This window comes from Dendrobates tinctorius, unplaced genomic scaffold (genome assembly GCF_039654945.1).
Source record: "Dendrobates tinctorius isolate UK_male_01 unplaced genomic scaffold, ASM3965494v1 ptg000086l, whole genome shotgun sequence".
In the NCBI taxonomy this organism is placed as follows: Eukaryota; Metazoa; Chordata; class Amphibia; order Anura; family Dendrobatidae; genus Dendrobates; species Dendrobates tinctorius.
The window spans coordinates 66,439,242-66,463,932 of NW_027361754.1; the positions used below are offsets into that span (position 1 = coordinate 66,439,242).

At 42.9% G+C, this 24,691-nt stretch overlaps 1 protein-coding gene across 8 annotated transcripts in view; it reads right to left on the minus strand.

Annotated features, from left to right (window-relative positions):
• Positions 1-486: 486 nt before the first annotated feature.
• KAZN (kazrin, periplakin interacting protein) overlaps positions 487-24,691 on the minus strand; it is a 901,428-nt gene continuing 877,223 nt past the window's right edge. For 4 of the 8 annotated variants that reach the window (XM_073585543.1, XM_073585542.1, XM_073585548.1 and 1 more), the window contains 4 exons: positions 16,461-16,607; positions 8,112-8,301; positions 6,078-6,208; positions 487-4,200 (listed from right to left, as the gene is read on the minus strand). In XM_073585543.1, coding sequence (XP_073441644.1) covers positions 4,033-4,200; positions 6,078-6,208; positions 8,112-8,301; positions 16,461-16,607 — 636 coding nt within the window. In that variant the 3' untranslated portion in view covers positions 487-4,032. Of the gene's footprint in view, positions 4,201-6,064; positions 6,209-8,111; positions 8,302-16,460; positions 16,608-24,691 lie in introns of all 8 variants that reach the window. The other 4 variants (XM_073585547.1, XM_073585544.1, XM_073585545.1 and 1 more) reach the window with 3 other exon arrangements.

A 24,691-nucleotide genomic window follows, 5' to 3' on the forward strand; every position in this document is an offset into this window, starting at 1 on the left:
TGATCAATAGCCGGACATAACTATTTACGAGGTGCTGCAGGGCGAGAGATGAATTTGGACACGAGACGCCGCCTTTACGCTGAACTGGATTTCGACAGATAATAGATTTCCAGATAAAAGAGCAATGTTACTTTCTTTGAGCTAATGTGTCTGTAAGGAATCAACTGAGCCAAACCACAGAAAAGAAGGGTCATGAAAGGTTGATGGGAAAACATCTTTGAAACGTTCTGTGCAGAAAACAAAATGCCAAAAAAAACCAAAAAAAACAAAGCAAAACACAGAACAGAGAAGACTGTCTTTATTTAAAGGGACTCTCTGGTCAGAGACAAATTTTGATATATGATGTAGTACAGCAAGTAACATTACCTGGTGACACTTACCTTCTCTACTGGGTACCATCCATCCAAAACTTAGTCTTAAACCATTAATGGGCCATAAAAATAAACTTCACTCAAAATGCCATAAAATAAAACAATGAACAAGCAATAGTTTAAAATAAGCTTTATTTGTTTCTTTTTACCTTCATGCCTTTAGAATTTCCTCCCGCTCGGTTCGGAGAGGGGGAAGTTTATATAACTAATGAAACCAAATCTTTAAAACTATGTATTCTCGTTCTCTTAAATAGATCATTTTTTTAATAACTTTTTTTAGAATTATTTCCTAAGCATGTAATGAAAAATACTAAACCATGAGCTTTTTTTAAAAAAATAAAACACGGGGGGGAAAAAAAAAAAAAAAAAAAAAAAAACTTTATAAAACATTTTCATCTGAACACAGAAAATTGAAGCGCGGCCACTTTTTTTGTATAACTCAGACGAATCCATTTAAAAAGCTGTAACGTCTTCAAGCACTGATTACCAGTGATCACACATACATCATAGGAACAAGAAAACAGATTCAGAGTTTTGTTTTTTTTTAAAGACTAAATATCCCTTTTAAATAGGGTGCACTAAATTCAAAAATACCATCTAACATTATCAAATGTTTCATGTTACAGTTTTCAGAGATTGACATTCATTTTTGTGGTCGAAAAAAAAAAAAATTACAATAAAAATGGCAGCATTATATACTCCACTCATCTAGACATTAGTAAAGTTAAAAAAAAAAAAAAAGCACAGAGTCGGTCACAAGCAACTCAACCAGTCTTAAAAAGAGATAGCATACCTACTAAATTACTTGCGCAGAAATTTATAAAAAAAAAAAAAATGTTTCTGCTGCTGCTGGCCGTTTTCTGCCTGGCCCAATATTTCTGTAATTTAATGAAAACCAAGATCATCAATAAGCAGGTTGTAAGTGGTTTTTTTTTCTCGCACCAAGCAAATTGGATTTATCCAGGGCTTTATACACAATGTTCAAGAAACATACAACGCTATGAGAAATAGACTTTACCATCCAAGGCTGTGCCGGTTTAAATGGCTCTTTAGTTTGTATATACCGGTATGTATATTTCTTGTAAACTGGTTTAGGTCAGGATATATATTACGTCAGAAATGCAGATAAGGATTAAAAATGTCCCAGAGAGAGTAAAAGGTGCCCATACACCCTAGAAGACAATTGGTCAAATGTTCCACTAGGGTCTCCTGAATCCCCCATACACAAAAGCTTGGCTGAGCATTCATGTATTCTCTACAGGGAGAGTGTAGTAAGTCGCTGCCAGACTTCTCTAGCACAGACTCATCTACCCTGAAAACAAAAGGATTGCTTAGTGAAATGCCAACTGCCCGAACCTTCTCTCCCCCAATATCTTTTTGGGGGGCTGGGGATGCCCCATAAACACCTGATGATCAGGCTTTTCTGCTGAAATACAACGTTTTGACCAACTTACACCCAATGTGTATAGGGAGATAAGCCCCAAATAATAATTTTCCTGTAACCACCATGACTTGGTGATCAAACGACAAATGATAATCTGTAACCTCAAGGCCATATGACAGACAATATTATGGATCAATTGGAGGAAATAGAAAATACACCGTATCTGCATTTAAAACATGATCACATATATATCCAATCTTTTAGGGGCAGAAACTTAAAGTGCACACATAATCTCCCCCATAGTGGAATATCATCAATTCTCAGGACTGGACCATTAGGCTAGGTTCACAAGTTGCGTTTTTTGGTTTGAATTTCCGGGCAAGTGAAATCCGCAGCGTTTTACAGTGCCAAAAAAGTGGATGAGTAATAACCAGTGATGAGCAAACGTGCAAACTCGTGTGCCAACAGAGTGACTTGTTCGTGCTAAAAAACTACGTTCCGAGTCCCCGCGGCTGCATGTCTCACGGCTGTTCGACAGTCGGAACACATGCAGGGATTACCTGTGTATTAGACAATCCCTGCATGTGTTGCGGCTATTGAACGGCAGCAAGACATGCAGCCGTGGGGACTTGGAACATATTATCCGAGCACGCCAAAGTCACTCGGTTAGCACCTGAGCATGCTCTGGTATCACCTTATCCCAGCTCGTTCGCTCATCACTAGTTATAACTTCTCATCCACATGATGCGGTTTAATTTGAGTTCTGAATACAAGGAGAAACTGTCTTATGTTGTTTTTTTTTTGCCCATTTCAATGTGGACCATAAATTTGCAGGTTAAACCGCCGGGCTGGCATTGTTTGGTTGCTTTTTTTTGGCGCTCTTTCGCATCAAACAAATGCACAAATAGGTGTAGAAAAAACACACGGCTATTAGATTGCAGATTTCTAAACTGGAAAAAAAAAAAAAAAAAATGTGTGAGCCTAGCCTTATATGCAGGTCATCGTTTACTGGCTCGTGGTGACCTGACGGCCCTATCCACAAAATTAAGGCCTCACAAACAGGGGGTAGTGCATTTTAAGTGTCTGCTTGGTTTAGAACATGATTAGCAATTAAAACAGAAGGTTTATTACAGAAAAAAAACTAAGAAAACAAATGGGAAAAAAAACCCCACCCCAAAACAATGTATATTATAAATAGTAATAAAGTACATCAGATCATACATACAAGGATTAAAAAGCCATAAATACTGTGGAGATGGTAAAAGTTGGATTTCGGAAGACGTAACCAAGTGACTATTAAATATTTAAGTTATACGTGCGATTTTGGTTGAGCTGCATTAAAAATGTGACTGAGCCCACTTGCCTGATGCATTAATGACAGGGAGGGGCCGCAGCTATAGAACACATATGATATAAACATACCCTTCATCCTTTAGGAAAAATAGAACTTCAACATTTACTTTTCTTTATAATTTAGATAACAACTTTGTGCATTTATGCAAATAAATAAAAAAAGAAAAATTACAAAAACTTAAAAAGGAAAGGGAAAAAAGCCTATTTAGTCAGGCAGGCATTGCAAGATTAAAGAATGACTACTGCCGATACAGTGCAAGCTAGCCATTACGTGGTCTGAACCGAAAACCTACCCTGGCTGTTTTCCCCTGCGTGTAAGCAAAAAATGAAATATCGTAATACTTCATTCACGAAAGTTGGTTGAACATCCCGAATAAAGATCTGTATATATATATTTTTCTCTTCTTTTCTTTACAAAGAGCTGGCACACCCCTGAAACAGGATAATGTCAATTAAAACATTTGTAGATGCAGAATGCAATCACACCATGGGTTAAAAAAGGAAAAAAAAAAAAAAATTTGCGTTCTGACAAGACACTACAAGCACAAAGTGCACGTTTTTTCGTTATATACAAATACACAGTAGTTTTTCAAGTTTCAAAAAAGGAAAAAAATAAAAAAATAATGAGAGAACTAGACCCACGTCCCAAATAATAAAAAAAATCCACAAAAATGATAAATCCGGTAAAGACAAAAGTTACAATACAAAAGCATCGCTATAAGGACAACAATCAACATCTTTATACACTCCGTTATGTACAGCAATTACAGAACCTGCGATGCAAAATATAAAAAAAAAAAATAAACACAACAACAAAAGGTCCAAATTGAATAAAAAGGCTCACTTGACTGCTTCGGGCTTTGTAAACGGGCAAATACACCCTTTCACATATACACACACAGAATAAGCAGATTTCAGAGACAGTCACCAGTCCGCATCCTCTTCAATGTAATAGTCAGGTGTAGTACCATCAAAAAGACCAGGGTCTAAGGATTTCCTCTGCTTTCCCCTTGCAAAAACTCGTGAAATGGAACCAAAACCCATCTTTTCCTTCTTCTTCTTCCTTTTCTGGTCCTCCAGGTCTTCTAAAGACTGGAAAATGAAGAAAAAAAAAAAGGTAAAGAACATCATCACAGATAGTACAACTTGGGGAACATGTAATCATGCTCATGGGTAAACTAAGCTTTACCGTACAGAAGCAAAGAAGGGTTTGGGAGAAACTTGCTGTAGGAATTCTATGAGGATGCATGCATTGTTGCTTATTTGTGCCAGACACCAACCATGCAAATGATTCCATCATTTCACTAGAAAAGCAACACCTTAACCAAAAAGTGCAGAGAATCAATGATCGTGAACTCACAATAATCTCATCAACGTGACCTTTAAAGGTTTTTTTGGAAATAAAAAAAATAATTAAAGGAAATGGGAGTTAAAAATTTTCTGAATACCTCTAGTTATCAAACTATCGTTTTACTTATAAAGAATGAAAATGGACATCTTGTTACACTGATGGAACCACCTGTCCTAGAATATAAATAGGACAGGTGCTGTGAGCAAGTGCAGAAGGAGATCCCCCCCAAGTCAAGTGTAAGAAGTTGTGCTGTCAGTGTATATTCTTACCCAATACTGGAGATACCAGGACTGCGGAAGTAAGAAGAGGCTTCTCACATTGCTGTCCACTCTGTCTATCTGCTCCAGTACTGGAGATACCAGAGGTGCTGAACCTAGAACAGGCCCCTCACACTGCTATCACACCCCATCTATCTGATCCTTCTTCAGAACCCTTGGCATCTCTAGTTTTAGATTAGATTAGTTGGGTGGACAGCAATGTGAGCAGCCTCTCCTTAACCTAGCGCCCCTGATATCTCCAGTATTAGATGAGATAGATGGGGTGGACAGCAGAGTGAGCAGCCTCTGCTTACCTGAGCGCCCAGGGTATCTCTAGTATTAAATCAGATAGATGGGGTGGAAAGCAGTGAGAGCAGCATGTTCTTACCTCAGCACCCCTGATATCTCTAGTAGAAGAGGCCGCTCACACTGCTGTACATCATGTCTATGTGGTCTAATACTGGAGATACCAGGGATGCTGAGGCTACTCGCACTGCTGTCCACCCTGCTATCTGATCTAATACTGGAGATACCAGAGGGCTGAGTTAAGAGGCTGCTCACTCAACTGTCCACCCTGTCTACCTGATCTAATACCCGATACTAGGAGGTGTTGAGGTAAGAAGAGGCTGCTCACATTGCTGTCCACCCTGTCTATCTGATCTAATACTGGAGATACCATAGATGCGGAGAAGAGACTGCTCACACTGCTGTCCACCCTGTGTTTTGGAATGCTGAGGGATTAATGTGAGCTTTAGATGAACTATACTGTGTACTGTCAAACTATCACTAGGTCACAACAGCTGAGCTACAAACTACAGACTATAAATAAGTGTGATTTGCTAATTAAAATGCATTTCAGTATTTATATACAGCATAAATATTTTTTTTCTATTTCTAGAGAACCCCCTTAAACTGTGCACATACTTCAGTTTAAAGCTTTCTGACTTAACCTTTTCTGACTTAAGCCGTCCGATTAGAAGACAAATGGCTATTCCTGGGAGCGGGATATTACCCGACACTATATAGAGGTATTGCATTATTAGCATTCAGGTTGCGTATTAATCTGACAAAATCAGCGCCAATGAATTCATCAACGAGTTCTTTTATTCCCGTTCCTGTAGAAGGGGCTCAGCTGTATATGTCAAGCCTCTGTAACCAGGAAACGGCACAAGCAGGAATCTGCAGCATTCCCGCTAATGAAACACAACAGTTTCTCTGCCCCCTCACCGTGCACCCATCTATTCAGCAAGGCATGCAGCGTACATACTGAAAGCAGCGTATAAACAACTAAAAGGATGTGAATAATCATTCTCGGATGAAGGAAAAAAGTAGAGAAAAAGAGACCTACACTACCGTCTTACATTGCAGAGGGAATGTGTTCGGTGTCTCGGCGAGTTGATGTCACTCGGTGTTGATGACCTGTCGCCCTCTGCAGCAGACGCGTCGGAGATTACTGATGGTTGTCTCGAATGACAAGGGCTTACTCTGACAGCTAAATGGAAAATATGGAAAAAGGAGCCATGAACATGTATGATCCATCTATAGGAATAAGACATAGAATATAAGACTGAAGCCAATGAATCTGAAAACAAGGTGCTACCATTTTATTCGACTTGTTGACCAAGAGATCGTAGACGATCAGAAGGCACATATCAAAAACGCTTCCATACAGAAACACTAGATTGTCTGTAGACAGTCTCAATTTTTGGGGATGTTAGTTTTTGACCCTCCAGAATTTCATCACTGAGTGCTGTACAAATAGTGAAATTCTAGCTAAATTATTAAAGATAACCTCCAAAACTGCTGGTAGCATAATTGCAGCCAGGTATACTTTGGCGATACCACTGCAGGCGATTGATAAGTCCCTTGCATAGCAAAAGACTTGGTGATCACTGGTGATGAGCGAACATACCCAGATGAGGTTATCTCCGCATGTTTGGGTGCTAACTGAGTGACTTCGGAGTGCTCGAAAAATATGTTCCAAGTCCCGGTGGCTGCATGTCTCGCGGCTGTTTTGACAGCCGCAACAGATGCAGGGATTTCCTGTTCATCAACTGAATCTCCAAGTGAAAACAACCTTCAAAGAACCACTACCGAGACATCTCACAATCCAACCAGAACCCTACAGTGTAACGACGAGGAGCCAATAACTCAGGAACTGTGCGGCCATGAATTTGGTCATCTTAAGTCAAGACTCCATAAGAGTAATTGCAATGTGCATTCGAGAAGGATTTTTGAGTGCGGAAAATCTACAGTATAACACAAAACCAGCTGAGTTAAATGAGATTTTAAATATCACATCAATACACAACCTAAATTATTAGTGTGAAAACTGATCTACGGCATAGTTTATAACCCACAGTATGTCAATTCTTCAGGGGAGATTACTCCAGACTTCAACCTCTTGGGTGAAATTCTTGTAAAACATGCAAACACTCACACACGCAGCCTCTTGCGCGGTACCACCAGTGGAACAACATCGCACTGCACCTGCGCGAATTCCGCGCAGGCGCAGTGAATCATTCGGCTGGTCCCGGCGGCAAATGCGTGACTTGTCTACAGGCAGAGGAAGCTGGTCACATTAAAGGGGTTTTCCCACGAACAAAAGTTAATTTTACAAATTGTCTGTCTGACTGTGCTCGGAGCATACCACATCTCCTGGGCAGGGGAGGAAGCAAAAGACAATACTGACATTACAGCAGGGGATCACAGAGGATTCATTTTGTGAGGTAAAATATTTCACTGACTGTTTTTAAACAATATTTTACCTCACAAAACGTATCCTCTGTGATCTCCTGCTGTAATGTCAGTATTGTCTTTTGCTTCCTCCCCTGCCCTGGAGCTGTATGTTCTGTACACGGTCAGACACAGGGGTGAGAGAAACAGAGCACAAGGGGGAGACAGCTCAGACAGGACAGCACATGAGGGGAGAACACAGCACAGGAAGGAGAGAGACAGCAGACAAGGGGGATAGCACATGGGGTAGACAGGTCAAAGAAGAGAGCACAGATGGGAGAAGTCAGAACATGGGGAAAGAGAGAGTGGATAGGTGGTTGAACACATGGGGGAGAGATTCTCAACACTGCAAAGCCTGCCCTCATCGTGACATTATTGCCCTTCCGATAAGATAGCATTTGGCCTCCATCTAGTATTATATAAATAACAAAAAAATGCCTTTATTGCACAAACATTAATATGTAAAAAGAAATAAGCAGAGCAAATATGCACTGGAGAGCTGCTCTAGGAACCTGGCAGCTTTTCTGCTAATAACATATGCACCTAATAAAGCAGAGGATACTTAACCACATAGTTTATACTCTGCAGGAATGTGCAGGGTGTGATCGATCTACCCAATAACTCCCTTGACTACACAAGATCAATACTTGAAAACAAACCTTGCCGATCGGCAGTATGCTGCGGGTGCCCGTGGTACAGCGTTTGCTGGCTCTGACGGATGGCTGCAGTAAGTGGGAGGTCCGCGTGCATTACCCACTCCTGGTTTCCATTTAAGACCGTTTCACCTGGCATGGCCAGTGAATGGCGCTTCGGGACATCTTTTGTGAGGGTTGAGAGAGACTGCTTGGCCTACAAACAAGAGAAAATAGCCGATAGTCATGCCCTGGCACAAAAAAAAAAAAAAAAAAAAAAAAAAAAAAAATTTAAAACACACAGAAGAAAAAAAATAAAATGAACAAAGACGGCACATAAAGAAAACTTTCCTGGTGGTCTTGGAGGAAAGGGGTGTTGAATGCGATTAAGCTGTACTATATATCATGTCAATTTACTTTTTTTTAAAGCATTACTTACCTGACTAAAATAAAAGCATAGAGGACCAAGCAATTGGCTGTGGTGGACAAAGCTAACTCTATGGTCAAGAATAGGCAACCTAAGGCTGGCCAAGATGGACTTCCATAGCACTTAATTCTAAGCTAAAGCTAAATATGTGATCTTAGAATTACTTATGTTCACGCAATAAAAATCAGTACACAAAGCTTGATGATCTAGATCTTACAGTTACCATGTTTCTCCGAAAATAACACAGGGTCTTACATTTTCAGCTCCGAAAGAAGGGTTAGAGATTATTTTCAAGGGATGTCTACACACACTGCACATACCAGCCTGCCTCCTCTTCACTTATGCAGTTAAAAGGACACTTGAGGACATCATGGTAACATGACGTCACCAAAGGTCCTTAAGAACTTAACCTCAGAATAGAGATGCTGAGACCCATTAAGAGTTGTGGCCTTGCAAAATTGCCAGTTTGATCCCCCTTTTACCATAATGCTGGCCCTGCATACCAGCCAGTCTCCTCTTTAGTCATTCTAGACTCCTACAGTTGAAGGACGTGATGTCACCAAAGGTCCTTAAGCAGTTTTAACTTCAGAATAGAAATGCTGGAGCCCTGGGCAATTGACCAGTTTGCCCACCGTCCCTCTACCCCCAAATGCCGGTCCTGACTCAAAATCCTGTAAAATCATTCTAGGGCTTATTTTGGGGTAAATCTTATTTTCGGGGAAACACTGTATATATATTACGCTGACATTAGGACAATTGCCAAAGGGGATGGCAGAAAATATGGATAAGTGTTCTTGCTTCTAATTTACATCTACCATTCCTAACCCTAACATCCGCCTAACAATGTGTCAGTTTATCGACCATATATTTTCACCATGAAGACAATTTCGTAGGCACATTACTATATATATATATATATATATATATATATATATATATATATATATATATATATACACATACATACATATACATACATTTTGCTGTTTCTAGGACAGAAGGTCAATGGTTTAAAGCACTCACACCATGAGATTGCTATCAAATGTTCGACATACAAGGCCAATTCTCTGATCCTCACCATGCACCAAAGTTCTACAAGATATGGTCTGCTTCTGAAGTCTAATGTGCATGACCCCAGTGATACTGGGCTTGGTATTTGCTAGCCAATATATCAAAATGACCTAAAATAAAAATAATTAAAGGCTAGGTAAGGTACGTTATTTCCCGTGAAATCTACATGATAAAATTACCACTTGTTAGTGTAGTTTATTTTAAACGTGTAATGATTTGCAGCTATTGAGTTTTAAAAACCACATGTAGCCGCAATTATGCATTTGTGCCACTAGAAGGTGAAATTAAAAAGGAGAAGCACAGCGGCCTAACTATGTGTCTTTGGTTTACTAAGAATTTGGGGAATTTCATATTTTCCAGCTGTTCTAAATGAACCACAAAGTCCCAAAAGGCCTTCTGCATTCTCAGCTGCCAAAGACAAGCTTTATGGTTGCTTTCTCAATCCTCCTGAAGGTCAAGGAAGATTTCATTCTATTTCAGTTTCCACAAACTTTGAAAAAAATATTCAGAATTGAGAGTCCTCAGTGGTTGATACCTTTTAATGGATAACTGAAAAGATGGTAAATTGTGGGTACACAAACTCTGATAAATTTGACACTAAGTGAAAATTAAAAAACAAAATACAGTTCAACTAATAATGGATGCAAATATATCTATGAAACAGAGCATTTGTCATCCAAAGAGAGGGTAATCCTACAGCAGGTGATTTATGGTTTATATCTAAAGACGTTCATCCTTTGTTGGTCACTGGTTATTTACAGCCTATTAAAAAATAACCAACCAGTTTGATAAGAGGACTAGAAGTTCTTACATACATTTTTTTTTCCCCACAATGTTATGTTTTATGGATATGAATGGAGAGTAGCTACTGAGGATATTCAGAAATGAAGAGGTAACAAAAGAAGGAATTATGAAGGTTTCCATCTGGGTAGAGAAGGAAGGAAACTATGAGTGACACTTTCCAGCTGAGGTGGTGTAGAAGAAAAGAAAAATGGATAGAGGATTCAAAGATGAAGAGGAAAGGTGGGGAAGAACAAGGGATAAAGGTTACTAGTTGAGGAGAAAAGGAGAGTATGGAAGATATATGGAACTTTCTAGCTGAGGAAAGATGAAAAACATGGATGGAGCTTTCCAAGTAAGGATAGATGTAAAGATGGTTGAAGGTTTCTAGATGAGCAAATATGGAAGAATGGATGGAGGTTTCCTGCTAAGGAGAAATGGAAAAAATGTATGGAGGTTTCCAGCTGAGGAGAGATGGAAGAATGGATGGAGGTTTCCAGTTGAAGAGAGCTGAAACAATGGATGAAGGTTTCCAACTAAGGAGAGATGGAAGATTTCCAGCTGAGGAGAGATGGAAAATGGATGAAGGTTTCCAGCAGAGGAGAAATGGAATAACGGATGGCGGTTTCCAGCTGAGGAGAGATGGAAGAGCAGATGAAGGTTTCCAGCTGAGGAGCGCTGGAAGAATGGATGTAGGTTTCCAGCTGAGGAGTGCTGGAAGAATGGATGTAGGTTTCCAGCTGAGGAGTGCTGGAAGAATGGATGTAGGTTTCCAGCTGAGGAGTGCTGGAAGAATGGATGTAGGCTTCCAGCTGAGGAGTGCTGGAAGAATGGAAGTAGGTTTCCAGCTGAGCAGTGCTGGAAGAATGGATGTAGGTTTCCAGCTGAGGAGAGATGGAAAAATGGATGGACGTTTCCGGCTGAGGAGAGATGGAAAAATGGATGGAGGTTTTCATCTGAGGAGAGATGGAATAACTGATGGAGGTTTCCAGCTGAGGAGAGATGGAAAAATGGATGGAGGTTTCCATCTGAGGAGAGATGGAATAACTGATGGAGGTTTCCAGCTGAGGAGAAATGGAATAACTGATGGAGGTTTCCAGCTGAGGAGAAATGGAATAACTGATGGAGGTTTCCAGCTGACGAGAGATGGAAGAGTGGATGGAGGTTTCAAGCAGAGTAGGAAAGTACAGAAAGAAAAAGGGATGGGGGTTTCCAGTTGAGTATAGAAATATGAATGAAGGCTTCCAACTGATTTCCAGCAAAGGTGGGAAGGATGGATAGATGTTCCCTGCTGAAGAGTGAAGGATGGAGGAATAAACTGAGGTACACTGTTGGGGAGGCAAAGAAGGAAGCATGTATGGATGATCTGTCCCAGTTGAGGATGGAAGGAAAGCTGGGGGTTCACAAATATAGAAGAAAGGAAGTTTGAAACGATAGCTATTCCCAGTTAAAGACCGCAGAATAGATGAATGGAAATTCCCAGTTGAGGAAGGAATGATAGAAGTTCCTAGTCAAAATGTGAAAACAAGGATGGATAGGAGTCCAGAGTTAATTAGGGGAAGGGAAAAAATAAAAAGCAGGGGAAACAGGAAATACAAAGTGAGAGTTATGAACTCTAATTCAAACACTTAGTACATCAGTAATGACCATGAGACTATGTGTAGGGGGACGGGGAGTCATTGTAGCACAGGTAGTGGTTTGGGGATTGGGAGGGGAGAAATCTTAAACACCCATCTATGATCTGTCATTGTGGTCCTGTCCATACAAACAAACATCTCTGAGGGTAGTTTAGAATTGGTATATACTACATTCTCTCAGCTTTTATCTGACAGAAGCCACAAATAATACAATATGTCAAAAATAAATACAGGATTCTCTCTTTACTGAAAGCAGCTGCTTCTCTGTGGGAATGCGGCAGCATTTCATTACACCAGTCACTGACTCCAAAGTGCAAATTAGAACAGACCATCGGGGACAATTTTATTTGAGCAAAGTGTTTAAGGAAAAAAATGGAGCAACGTTGCGTTCCCACTGGGATATTTATCAAGACACTTTCTATGGGGGAATGTTACTTAGACACAATATTTACACTGTCTCATTTGTCTTGACATAGTGTTTATAGCTTATATAAAATTAAAGGGTTCCGTGTGGCGAGAGGCTCCTTAATTGCCCCCAGTGGGGCTGTAAAACTCTGATCTAGCCATTATCCTGCACATTTTGGTGAAATATTTGTGTCATTTCTGTTTTCCTGCCTGATCACATCTTAAGAAAGAGTGACAGTTTCAGTCCAGCTCTTCTCTAAATGGTCTTCACCGACACTATTAGAAAGAGGGACCATATGGCCAGGTACGATAATGTGTCTGAGACCCTGATCATGTCTGGAAATGTAATCAACAATCTAGTTCAAATGCCCACGTACAGTAGAGGTAGAAAATATAAGATTTGCTTAAGATGCAACACCCACAAAATGGATATGGAATAACCTCAAATTCACGCAGTGTGAATACTTCAGAAGTAACTCCCCGATCCATAAGGTGGTTCTCCTACTGGTCATAAATGAACGGAAACAACTCTACCTGCCAATATCACAGCTGTCCAGGCACTGAGCAGGAACTTGGACTAGGCCACAAACATTTAAGAAGTAGCCACAATACTCCAGACAGCCCAATAATGGCCAATTAAAGACGTATGTAGAATGCAAGAGCTGCACGTCTTCAAAAGAACCAAAAGTTATTTTGGAAAAAAATTAGAAAGTGGGGAAAAAAAAAAAAAACTTTCTTCCAGTTTTAAACAAGAAAAAGCTACCAATATGTAAAGCCCAAAATGTGTCCAATTTTACTTTCTCCATGTCTTCCATACTTTGGACTGTAGAGTAAGGATTCTGCTTGAGGAGGGCACCAAGACATGCCATGCAATCAAAAAAAAAAAAAAAAAAGCAATTGTCTCCTATGGAATGGATGAGCCGATTCCCACCCCATCACTGACCCATGACGGCCATGTGGGCTGTATTTGGATGTGATAGACATCTGCGTTTCAAACAATCTTCTGTGTCTGGTTCACTGTAACAGTCAATTAATGCAGATTGTTTATTGATAATGTTTGACCACAAATTAAGCAGATTACTGGAGCAGTCAATCCTGCCCGCGTTCCTCTTAAATAACAAGATTAGGCTTAATACCCCATTTAAGATTAATTGACTTAGCTGCACAAAGATCCGCAGCGGCATTCAGCTCGTCACAGTCAGTAACAGAGTTGTAATGGGCCAGGTATATTTTGTGACGGTAAAGGGATGGCTGCGGGCTAGCATTCCAAATTATTACCTTTTGTAAATTTGGACATATACATGCTTGCCCTCCCCCTGCAGTAGACAATATGGTGGTCAGGAATGGGACATATTTGCAAATGAATAGGCGCTGATCTGCAATACTGGGGAGCAGCCATTAAACAGTAGGGTTCCACTCCGTACAGTTTCCATATGGCCATTGTTAGAGGCAAACATTGGGACCCCCACTTATCCAGTTTTAAAGAGTGGTCTTAAGCATCTGGCATTCTTTGCCTAAAAGGCCTGGCCCACAAAAAAAAACCAAAACCACAACACATTTATCCCCTATCTACAGGATTATAAAAAAAAAAAAAAAATAATAATAACATGAATAACCACCAGGCGACCCACTGATTACAGGAACGGGGCAGTGTGTCCCTCAGTGTGAAGGCAGTGATGGTTACACATGAGCAGTGGCTGAGAACAGTATTCTATCTCCAGTAGTCTCATATATATTGAATGGATCACCTCGTTGTTCAAACGCGTTTGGAACAGGGGCTTTTAATAATTTTGGATATTGAACGGAGAATTCTTTTTTGCAGCCACCACTAGAGGAGCTTAGTAGCTTGATGCATACGGGTTTATAATGAATTTCAATGTAGAAACAGTATGCCTTTTCTCAGCTCCGCACAGTGGTGGCTGCAAACAGCAATAACGTGGCAACTTGTTTCCATATGCATAGGTATATGGAGGGCATACTGGTCTTGTGCTAGCTAACCTGGCTGCATATATTAATTTTTTTTTTATCATCAGTTATCGGGTCCCCTGTTGTATGGCCACAAATTGCATTTTGCTCTACGCCATTATTTCACCCTACGTCGCACTACAAGCTCCTGCAGTCCTCCTCCTCCTAGCATCCAACATCCAATATGACCGTTAAATGCCAAGACACATAAAATAATAATCCAACTTAAGACTTCACATAAACTGAACAACCACTTTGTTCACTTGTTCAATAAAACCTTAAAACACATTACACATCTCCCAGAGCCCCGTGGCTCCACTTCTATCAATCTTTGCTGTGATTTCACACCAGCGACAATTTTAACCCTGTATTCAGTCATGTCGGCATCGTACGCTAGTCTCAGTACTAGATCAAGAGGATGCCACACGCCAATCGTTCGGTGTCCCAATGGATTTCTGCAGCTCTGGGATGGTTTGGAAAGAAAAAAAAAAAAAAAACTAGGTCAGTTTTACATAAAACGGTTAATCTAGCCCCTTAGATGTTTCGGATTCATTTAAAAGCCGTGTGGGCGTCTTTTTGATGTTTAAAGCTGCGATAGATGCATCTTTCAAAACCTTGAAGAATAGCAGTCTGGTGGAGATATTGATTCTGACCACAAGAGGGAGCATCAATCTTTAGTAGAGAAAAAGCATGCATTATGTATGAGGGTGTCTGGCTGTCAGACAGCACCAATGCAAAAATGAGAAATAAAACAATGGCTGCACCAATAGGGAAAGCTAAAAAAAAAAAAAAAAAAAGGAACGCTAGTAAAACAAGCACTGAGAAATATTTGTTTTTGAAAATTTCTTAAACATTTCCATAGTAAAACTAACTAGTACTTTGATTTAGATAGAAGCAGTTTGAACAGTCATAGAGCACTCTAATCCACACATCGTACAATACAATGAATAAGTCTACCATACTTATCCCTTAGGCCTAGAGAAGGGGTGCACAACATCTTTAGGGCTAAGAGCCACATTGTCATACCGTACTAATCCCAATGTCCGCAAAAAAATGCAAAGGGTTACTTGCATAAACACATGACCAGAACCACCATCAGTATATTATTACATCACCAGAACCAAGTTTGGCATTTTTGAGTTGGCTTTTGAGGGCTTTTGTCAGTGTGTTAGCATAGCCATGAAGCACGTTACGGATTGCTAGAGGTGTACAAGATCAGAACAAGTGTGGGTAAATGAATGCAGAGGTATAATGACAGTCTGCACATGACTGTAGCGCCAGAACCACCGTCAGCTCATGACTGCAGTGCCAGAACCACCGTCAGCTCATGACTGCAGTGCCAGAACCACCGTCAGCTCATGACTGCAGTGCCAGAACCACCGTCAGCACAGGACTGCTGCACCAAAACCACGGTCAGCACAGGACTGCTGCACCAAAACCACAGTCAGCATATGAATGCAGCACCAGAACCACAGTCAGCACAGGACTGCTGCACCAAAACCACAGTCAGCATATGAATGCAGCACCAGAACCACCGTCAGCACAGGACTGCTGCACCAAAACCACCATCGGCTCATGACTGCAGCACCAAAACCACAGTCAGCACATGACTGCTGCACCAAAACCACAGTCAGCACAGGACTGCTGCACCAAAACCACCATCGGCTCATGACTGCAGCACCAAAACCACAGTCAGCACATGACTGCGGCACCAAAACCACAGTCAGCACAGGACGGCTGCACCAAAACCACCGTCAGCACAGGACGGCTGCACCAAAACCACCGTCAGCACAGGACTGCTGCACCAAAACCACAGTCAGCATATGAATGCAGCACCAGAACCAATGTCAGTACATGAATTCAGAACCACCGTCAGTACATAAATGTAGCACCAGAACCACCACCATCAGTACAAGAGTACAGCACCATATACACTTCAATCACATGAACCTGTAAATCCCAGCAAGTTTTTAACAACGGTACGGAGATGCTGGGAGTAGTTGTTATCAGCAATCATCAAACTGCGGACCATAACGGAATCACAGTACTGATGAGATGCAGGCAGTATCACAAACATTTACATCCAGGTACCTTATAGGTGACATCTTCTCTAATTGAAATAGTCATCCCTTTTGCATCTGTGTAGTATAGACGCCATGGCGAGATTTCACGCCCAGAACTCATCTCTCCAGACTTCCCTCTCCTCCGGTCTTCAGCAGTACTTCCTGACACGGTGCCCTTAAAAATAAAAGTATTATTATAATGCCCCATAAATAAAGATAACTCCAATGCTGTGCCCCTGAATAAATAATTGACCCTCACTGTGCTTCCTGCACAAAATATTCCTCCAACACTGCTCCTCTATATAATATCCCCCCAATACTGCCCAACGCCAAAATATTAACCCACACTGCCCTGCTCTATAATATGCACGCACACACAAACTGCCCCTCGTTATACTGTGCCTCTTTTCACAATTTCCCCCAATAGCCCCATAACATGCCCTCACAGTAACACCCTTCCCCACCCCCTGCGCAGAATATTGCGGTGAAAGCAGCAAAGTGACAACATCATACTGCTGTACATCCGGAGGGGACTGAAGCGCGCTCCTCGGGCCCGTCCAATCGCTCATGTTTTCAAATATATCCGCGTCTCAAAGACGCGAATACATGATGAGTCTCCCGATTCTCTGTGGGTCGGAAGGAAATCTCTGGCAGACCACATGTTGTGCAGGTCTGGCTTAGAGCATGCCGAAAGACTCTGCATCCATTCTCAGAGGGAGACAGTAAGAGCACCCGCACCCACTAACTATCCCATATTTGCAAGACTGAGCTGACATGACTTCACCTATTTGTAATATGTGGAACCTTTTGCCCTTTCCTCCTACCTTTCTAATAGGTCATTTAACCCCTTCACCCCAGGCGATTTTCCTAATTTTTTGCTTTGTTTTTTCTTCCTATTCTTCCACCAGAAGCCATAACTATTATTTTTTCTGTCCATGCAACCGTACAAGGGCTTGCTTTTTGCCAGACAAATTGTACTTTCTAGTGACACCATTCATTTTATCATGTGATGCACTGGAAAGCGGGAAAAAAATAGCAAGTACGTTGAAATTGCAAAAAAAAAAAAAAATATATAAAAAAAAGCGCAGTTTCTTTTAAAATTTCCCATGCTCACAAAGTGGTAAAATTGATCTGGGAATAGGATTCTCCAGGCCAGTACTATTACGCAGATATAAAAAAAAAAAAAAAGGTATAGTATTTTCTTCTTGAGGTGGTGGAAAAAATTTTGGAGAATTTATTTTACACAAAACACACTCTTGCTTGTGTCGCTGTTTTCCCGAGAACCGTAACACTTTCAATTTTTGGGATCTGGGGAGGGCTTATTTATTGCTCCTTGACCTGACGATTTTAGTGATACCATTTTGGGTTGAATCAAATGTTTTAATCGCCTCTTATTGGATTTTATTGCAATGTTGTGACGGCCAAAAAAGTAATTGTCATATTGATTTTTTCTTCTTACGCCGCTTACCGATCAGATTTTATATTTTGATAGATCGAACTTTTACAAATGCAGCAACAACCAACACATGTATTTTTAAAAAAATTGTTTTATGTTTAATGATGCAAAACATGGGTGATTTGAACTTGTGCTTTTATGTTTAAAGTTTTTAACTTTACTATTTAATAGTCCCATTAGGGGACTTGAATCTGCGATTGTCTGATTGCTTGTGCTATACACAGCACTGCTATGTATTGCTAAAATCATGATCTCCTATGAATGCTAACTACAGGCTGGCTCTGGCAGGAAAACTGTCATGAGGCACGGAAGTCTTCAGCAGACCTCCAGTTGTCATGGCAACTCATCGCACCCCACGATCACGTCATGGTTGCCAAAAGGGAAGCATGAAATGACGTGCCCCCTTCCAGAGCGTGTTAAATTCCACTATCAGAGATGGATACATGTACGTCACATGTCAGAGTTAATAAAGAGGACCTTTCACCAAATTTTTCAAGTGTAACTGAACACATGGTATAGTGGTTGCAGGGAAGAATAAAACTTTTTTTTTTTTTTTTTTAATTTCGCCATGCTATTGCAGAGATATTAATGATCAAATTTGATCATATTTGGCAACTAAACAGTTAATTATTTTTAAAGTCACAGTGTGCATTAATCAGATAGATTTCACTGGGGGCACGAAAAAAAGAAAAACAAACCCCACAATTGGTTAAAATAGGCTCAATGTGAAGGTACTGTCACACTTAGCGATGTACCAGCGATCCCGACCAGTGATATGACGCGGTCAGGATCGCTGGTACATCGCTAAGTGGTGGCTAGTGAGCTGCCACACAGGCAGATCTCACCAGCGACATCGCTGGGGACGGGGGTCGCTACTTACCTGTCACACTAGGCGATCCTGCGTCCTCCCGCCCGGCTCCACGCTCGTCGCTAGTCTCTCCACAGGAAGCGCCGCAGGAAGCTGACGACGAGAAGCAGTACTGGACATTCTCGCGCGATCAGTGATAACCAGCGGGGGAGCGGTCGGAGGTAAGTATCAGACACAGCGATGTCGCTAGCAATATCGCTATAACGTCACAAGTTATAGCGATATTGCTAGCGATATCGCTTAGTGTGACAGTACCTTGAGGCATGTATTGACAAACAGTCTGCTCTCCTCATGCAGAGTGATGACGACGTGCTGCAGCACAGCAGACTTGAGTGTGAATAATAAAATTAGTCTTACCGGCAATTCAGTTTCTAGGAACCTTCCACGAGAGCAACATCTGAGGATGTCTCCCCGCCCTAATGGGGGACAGGAAACACAGAGAGGTCAAATACCCCTCCCCTTCCTATAACCACCAGTGTTTTTCCTGGACACATTAGTATGTATAATTACCAAGAAAGTGTAGGAATCATCAATAAAATATCAGGTAGGGAGGGAAATTAGTGCTGTCGTGGAAGGTTCCTAGAAACCGAATTACCGGTAAGACATTCTATTTTCTCCAGTCACCTTCCACGACAGCAACATCAGAGTAATACCAACAACTAATTTCTTTAGGGAGGGACCACAGCCTGCAGAACTGCCAAATGTTAAATCCCTATTGAAATTTAGTCTGTAGTGCATGGTGAACGTGTGGACAGACGACCAGGTGGCGGCTCTGTTTATCTGCTCAGAAGATGCGTTCCCTCTCTCTACCCATGATGTAGAAACTGCACGAGTAGAATGAGCCTTCAGTGAAGCAGGAGGAGAAAGATTCTGCAATGAATACACCAGACAGCTTTCTTGATCCAGTTACCAATCGTATTCTTTGCCAGCTTCTTGGCTTTATTTCGTCCCGCGAACTGAATGAATAGGTTTTGATCAATCCTCCAGTCTTCAGTTTGTTGGAGGTAAAAGAGGACCACCCTGTGGACGTCAAGGGTGTGAAAGACTTCTTTCTTCATGTTGGAATGATTTAGGCAGAATGAGGGTAGCACAATATCCTGACCTCTGTGAAAGTCTGAGACTCCCTTAGGCATAAGGAGGGATCTAACCTAAGGATAATACCTGTCTGAAGTGATAGTTAAATAAGGTTCCTATACTGATAGGGCCTGCAATTCTCCTATGCGCCTGGCGGTAGTAATCGCAATTAAAAAGATGGTTTTGAGGGTCAGGTTCATTAGGCTCATTGATGTTAGAGGTTCAAATGGATCTTGGGTTAGGCAGCTAAGGACTATATTCAAATCACAAGGGGGGAACGGACTATGAAGCCTAGGACTAATTCTAGCTGCAGAGGTCAAAGTGTTTAACCCAGCGGTGGCCAGCTAAGTCTAGATCAAAGAAAGCACTAAGGGATGATACTTGCACCTTCAGTATACTGGGTGTAAGCCCTAGCACCAACCCCTTTTGCAGAAAGTCTAAAATTTGCGCTATATTGGGATGGAAGGGATCAGGAGTGTTTGGGAAACACCAAGATGAGAATCTCTTCCAGACTTTGCCATAGATGGCATTAGTTACTGGCTGTCTACTTTTCTGGAGGGTTTGGATTACTTTATCTAAGAGCCCTTTAGCTTTTAAAATTTTGGCTTCAGTATCCAGGCTGCAAGGTTCAATCTGCATACCTTTCGATATAGTAGAGGACCCTGGTGAAGGAGGTTGATTTTCTGAGGGAGAAGCAAGGGACCCTCCTGAGCCATGTCCAGCAAGGCACTGTCCCAGCTTCTCCCTGGCCACATGGGAGAGATTAAAATTGCGGTGACTTGATCTGTTCGAATGTTCTGCAGTGTTCTCAACAGCATTGGTATGGGTGGGAATGCATATTACAGGCTATAGTTCCAAGGATGCAAGGGGCATCTATTCCTCGCGTACCACTTGCAGGACAGAGGGAAAAGAATGTCTTCACTTTTGCATTCTGGCCATTGACAAACAGATCTACATTGGGACTCCCCCATCTCCAAGTCAGGGACAGGAAGACCGCTTGATCCAGGCACCACTCCCCCAGATGGATGTCTTTCCTGCTGAGGAATTCTGCCTGGACATGGTCTGATCCTTTTAGATGTACTGCAGAGATGGACAATAGATGTTTCTCTGCCAAGAAAAAAATCCTTGCCATGATCAATTTTAGACTGGCGTATTCCGTGTCCCCTTGGTGTCGGAGGTAAGCCAATGTGGTCATGTTGTCTGAATAGACATGAATGTGGTGATCTCGGATAAGGGCTGATGCAGATTTTATTGCCTCCTCCACTGCTTTCAGCTCTATCAGTTTGGCGGAGCTGGTGCTGATGTTTGGGGGCCACAACCCCTGGAAGTAAGATCCCTCTACTACTGCACCCCAGCCTCTCCAACTAGCATCTGAAAGGAGCATCTTCAGGGGAAGCTGATCATAGCTAATTCCCAGCTGAAGGTTTCGGTAGTCCAGCCACCACAACAGGGCTGTTTTCACATGACCGGGAAGTGGAATTCTCTGGGACAGTGGATTTTGATGTCTTCTTGAGTATAGAAGCACATGAGTTTGTAGTACTCATGTATGGGCTTGAGCCCAGACCACCTCCTGGATACACGCAGTCAGAGATCCCAAAACAACCACGGAGCAGAAGAGATGCCGAAGGGTAGGACATTAAACTGAAAATGGCTGACTCGATGAGCGTGGGAAACTGCAAATCTGAGGAACTTTGTGCAGTCTGGATGAATTGGCACAAGATAATATGCTTCCTTCAGATCTACTGTAGCCATCAATTCCGTCCGATGAGCGGAATTGCTGACTTGATTGATTCCATTTTGAATCATCTGTATCGGACCACCTGGCTCAGGGGTTTCAGATTTATGATGACGCTGTGTTTCCTTGAGGGCTTTGTTATCAAATAACAGACGAGAATAATTGCCTCTCCCCATCTCCTGTTGTGGTACTTGAGAGATTACCTCCTTTGAAGTAGATCCTGCAGATCTTTTAGCAGAGATTTTTGGACATATGGAGACGGCAGGGAGATGATTCTCAGGCATTGAGGGGGAGGACTCTCGAATTCTAACCGCAGTCCGTCCCGTATGGTATGGAGAACCCACTGTTTTGTGGAGATGGATTGCCACTGGGTGAGGAAGCACGGAGAGTCGACCCTCGACCGGAGCACAGTCACTGTTTGTCTGGGGTTTGTTGGTGGTGGGGGATAAGAATGTTCTTGCCCTTGCCACCTTCAGGATAACTCCATTTCCCACTTTTTCCCTTCCCCCCTGAACTCCCTCTGGGAGGGCTAGTAAGTAAAGTCGCGCTCCCCCCCCCCAATGATTTCAGCCATAGTACTCTCCTAGATGAATTGGAGAGGACAGCAGATCTTGCCGCTACCCAGAGGGATTCAGGTGAAACGTCGGCCAGGAACCCTGTTGCCTTCTGGAGGAGGGGAAGGGAGTCAAGTATTTCCTCTCTGGAAGTACCTTGAGTAAGGTGGTATTCCAACGTGCGCAGCCAGAGGAATAGAGATCTGGTGACGCACGTTGAGGCCACATTCGTTCTAAGAAGACTGGTGGAGGTGTCCCAGGATTTCCTTAGCAAGCTCTTGATTTTCTGATCCATAGGATCTTTGGAGCTGGGATGAATCCTCAAAAGGGAAGAGCTGTCTTTTTGGCTACCCTAGACACCTGTACATCCACTTTAGGGATTTCCCATAAGGTACTCTCTCTGTCCAGGGGAAACCGATTTTTTAACTCCGAAGGGACGCAAGACCTTGGTTCTGCACATTTTCGTGTATGGGAAACCCTTTCTGATCTTTGGGTTTCAGCCACCCAAACATTTTGTCCTGTACAGAGCATCTTACTTCCTCTTCCTCAACCCCAATGGTGCTTTTCATCATACTAATCAGTTCTTCCATGTCTTCGGAAGAAAAGTAATATTTCTTGTTCTCTGATTTGGGGGCGGAAGTGGAACCCTCATCCTCCCAAATGTCCTCCGAACCTGAGGTACAGATCTCGCCCGAGTCTGATTCCACAGGTGTCAACTTCCTCTTTCTAGGAGGAAGGGGTTGTGGCACAGGGGCCTGGGAAAGGTAGCCACAGAGGATTGAACCTCCTGTGTTATGTGGGTCTTGATGCTATCCAGGAGAGAGGGCTGTTCAGAACTTAACATCTCATCCGTGCAAGGCTGACAAAGCTTTTTCTTATATGCGGAGGGAAGCCTGGAAGCGCATATCCTACACTTGCGGCTGGGCGTCTTATCCTTCTTACGGGTAGGGACCTTTTCTCTCCAGCAAGAGAGAGAACGCTTACTAAGTAACCTATAGGCTACAAGTACCTGGACAGCAAGGGACCATCACCCACTACTTAAAGTAGGAGGGGGAACGCTGAGCTCTGCAGACACAGAAAGGAAGGGTTTGTCGCCGTCCACATCAGTGTGTCCACAGTCACAGGGGCATATAGACAATACGTCTTACCTGGCGGCTCCCTCAACCAGGATTTGAAGAAAACAGAGGTCCTAGCGCGATTCTGTGCTCCCCTCCCACGGGTCCAGGAGGGGAAACGTCAAAGGTACGCCCCAAGAATGGCTGATGATCCCGGGAGTGCGGCATCTGTCGGCGCACGTGTGCGTTCCAGCGTGGAACGCACAGGAGGTGAACCGGAAGTTCGGCCAACGTCAATTCCGATGCGTGCAAACTCCCGGAATCAGCAGCACGGGTGGGGAGAATGCCGGGGAGCCACAAGAAGACCCCGGCCGCACATCACCGCCCCACTTTATCCTCCAAGGGAGAGCAGGAGTGGCGGGAAAGGTCCCGAGTCACACGGAGCACGTGGAGACAGGAGCAGCCACCAGAAGGAGAGAGGAAACCCCGACATTGGCTGCCTGACACAGCAAAGGTAACGTGGGGTGCTCCAGATCGCCGGCCACGGCAGCACCATTAATGACCTCTTAATGCCCCATAGGGGACAGTAAAATTAACACTGGTGGTTATAGGAAGGGGAGGTGTATTTAACCTCTTAAGGGGGCTTTACACATAGCGATATCGCTAGCAATATCGCTAAAGTGTCACTGATTTTGTGACGCAGCAGCGATGTTGCTAGTGATATCGCTGTGTGTGATACTCAAGGTACTGTCACACTAAGCGATATCGCTAGCAATATCGCTATAACTTGTGACGTTATAGCGATATTGCTAGCGATATCGCTGTGTCTGATACTTACCTACAACCCGCTCCCCCGCTGGTTATCGCTGATCGCGCGAGAACAGGCTGGACTGTTTCTCGTTGTCAGCTTCCTGCTGTGACGACGAGCGTGGACGCAGGCGGGAGGACGCAGGATCGCCTAGTGTGACAGGTAAGTAGCGACCCCCGTTCCCAGCGATGTCGCTGGTGAGATCTGCCTGTGTGGCAGCTCACTAGCGACCACTTAGCGATGTACCAGCGATCCTGACCGCGTCATATCGCTGGTCGGGATCGCTGGTACATCGCTAAGTGTGACAGTACCTTTACCTCCGACCGGCTCCCCCCGCTGGCTATCGCTGATCGCACGAGATCGTCCACGTTCATTTCTCGTCGGCTGCTTCCTGCTGGTGCCGACGAGCGACGTGTGGACGCGGGCGGGAGGATGTCATCATCGCCGCGTCTGAAAGGTAAGTAACGACCGCTGCTGCGTCGCTATGAGATCTGCCTGTGTGGCAGCTCACTAGCGACCATTTAGTGATGCACCAGCGATTCTGACCGGGTCATATCGTGGTCAGGATCGCTGGTGCATCGTTAAATGTAAAGGGGGCTTTAGTGTTTCCTGTCCCCCATTAGGGCAGGGAGACCTCCTCCGATGTTGCTGTCGTGGAAGGTGACTGGAGAAAAAGGGAATCTGTCACCAGATTTTTGCTATGTAATCT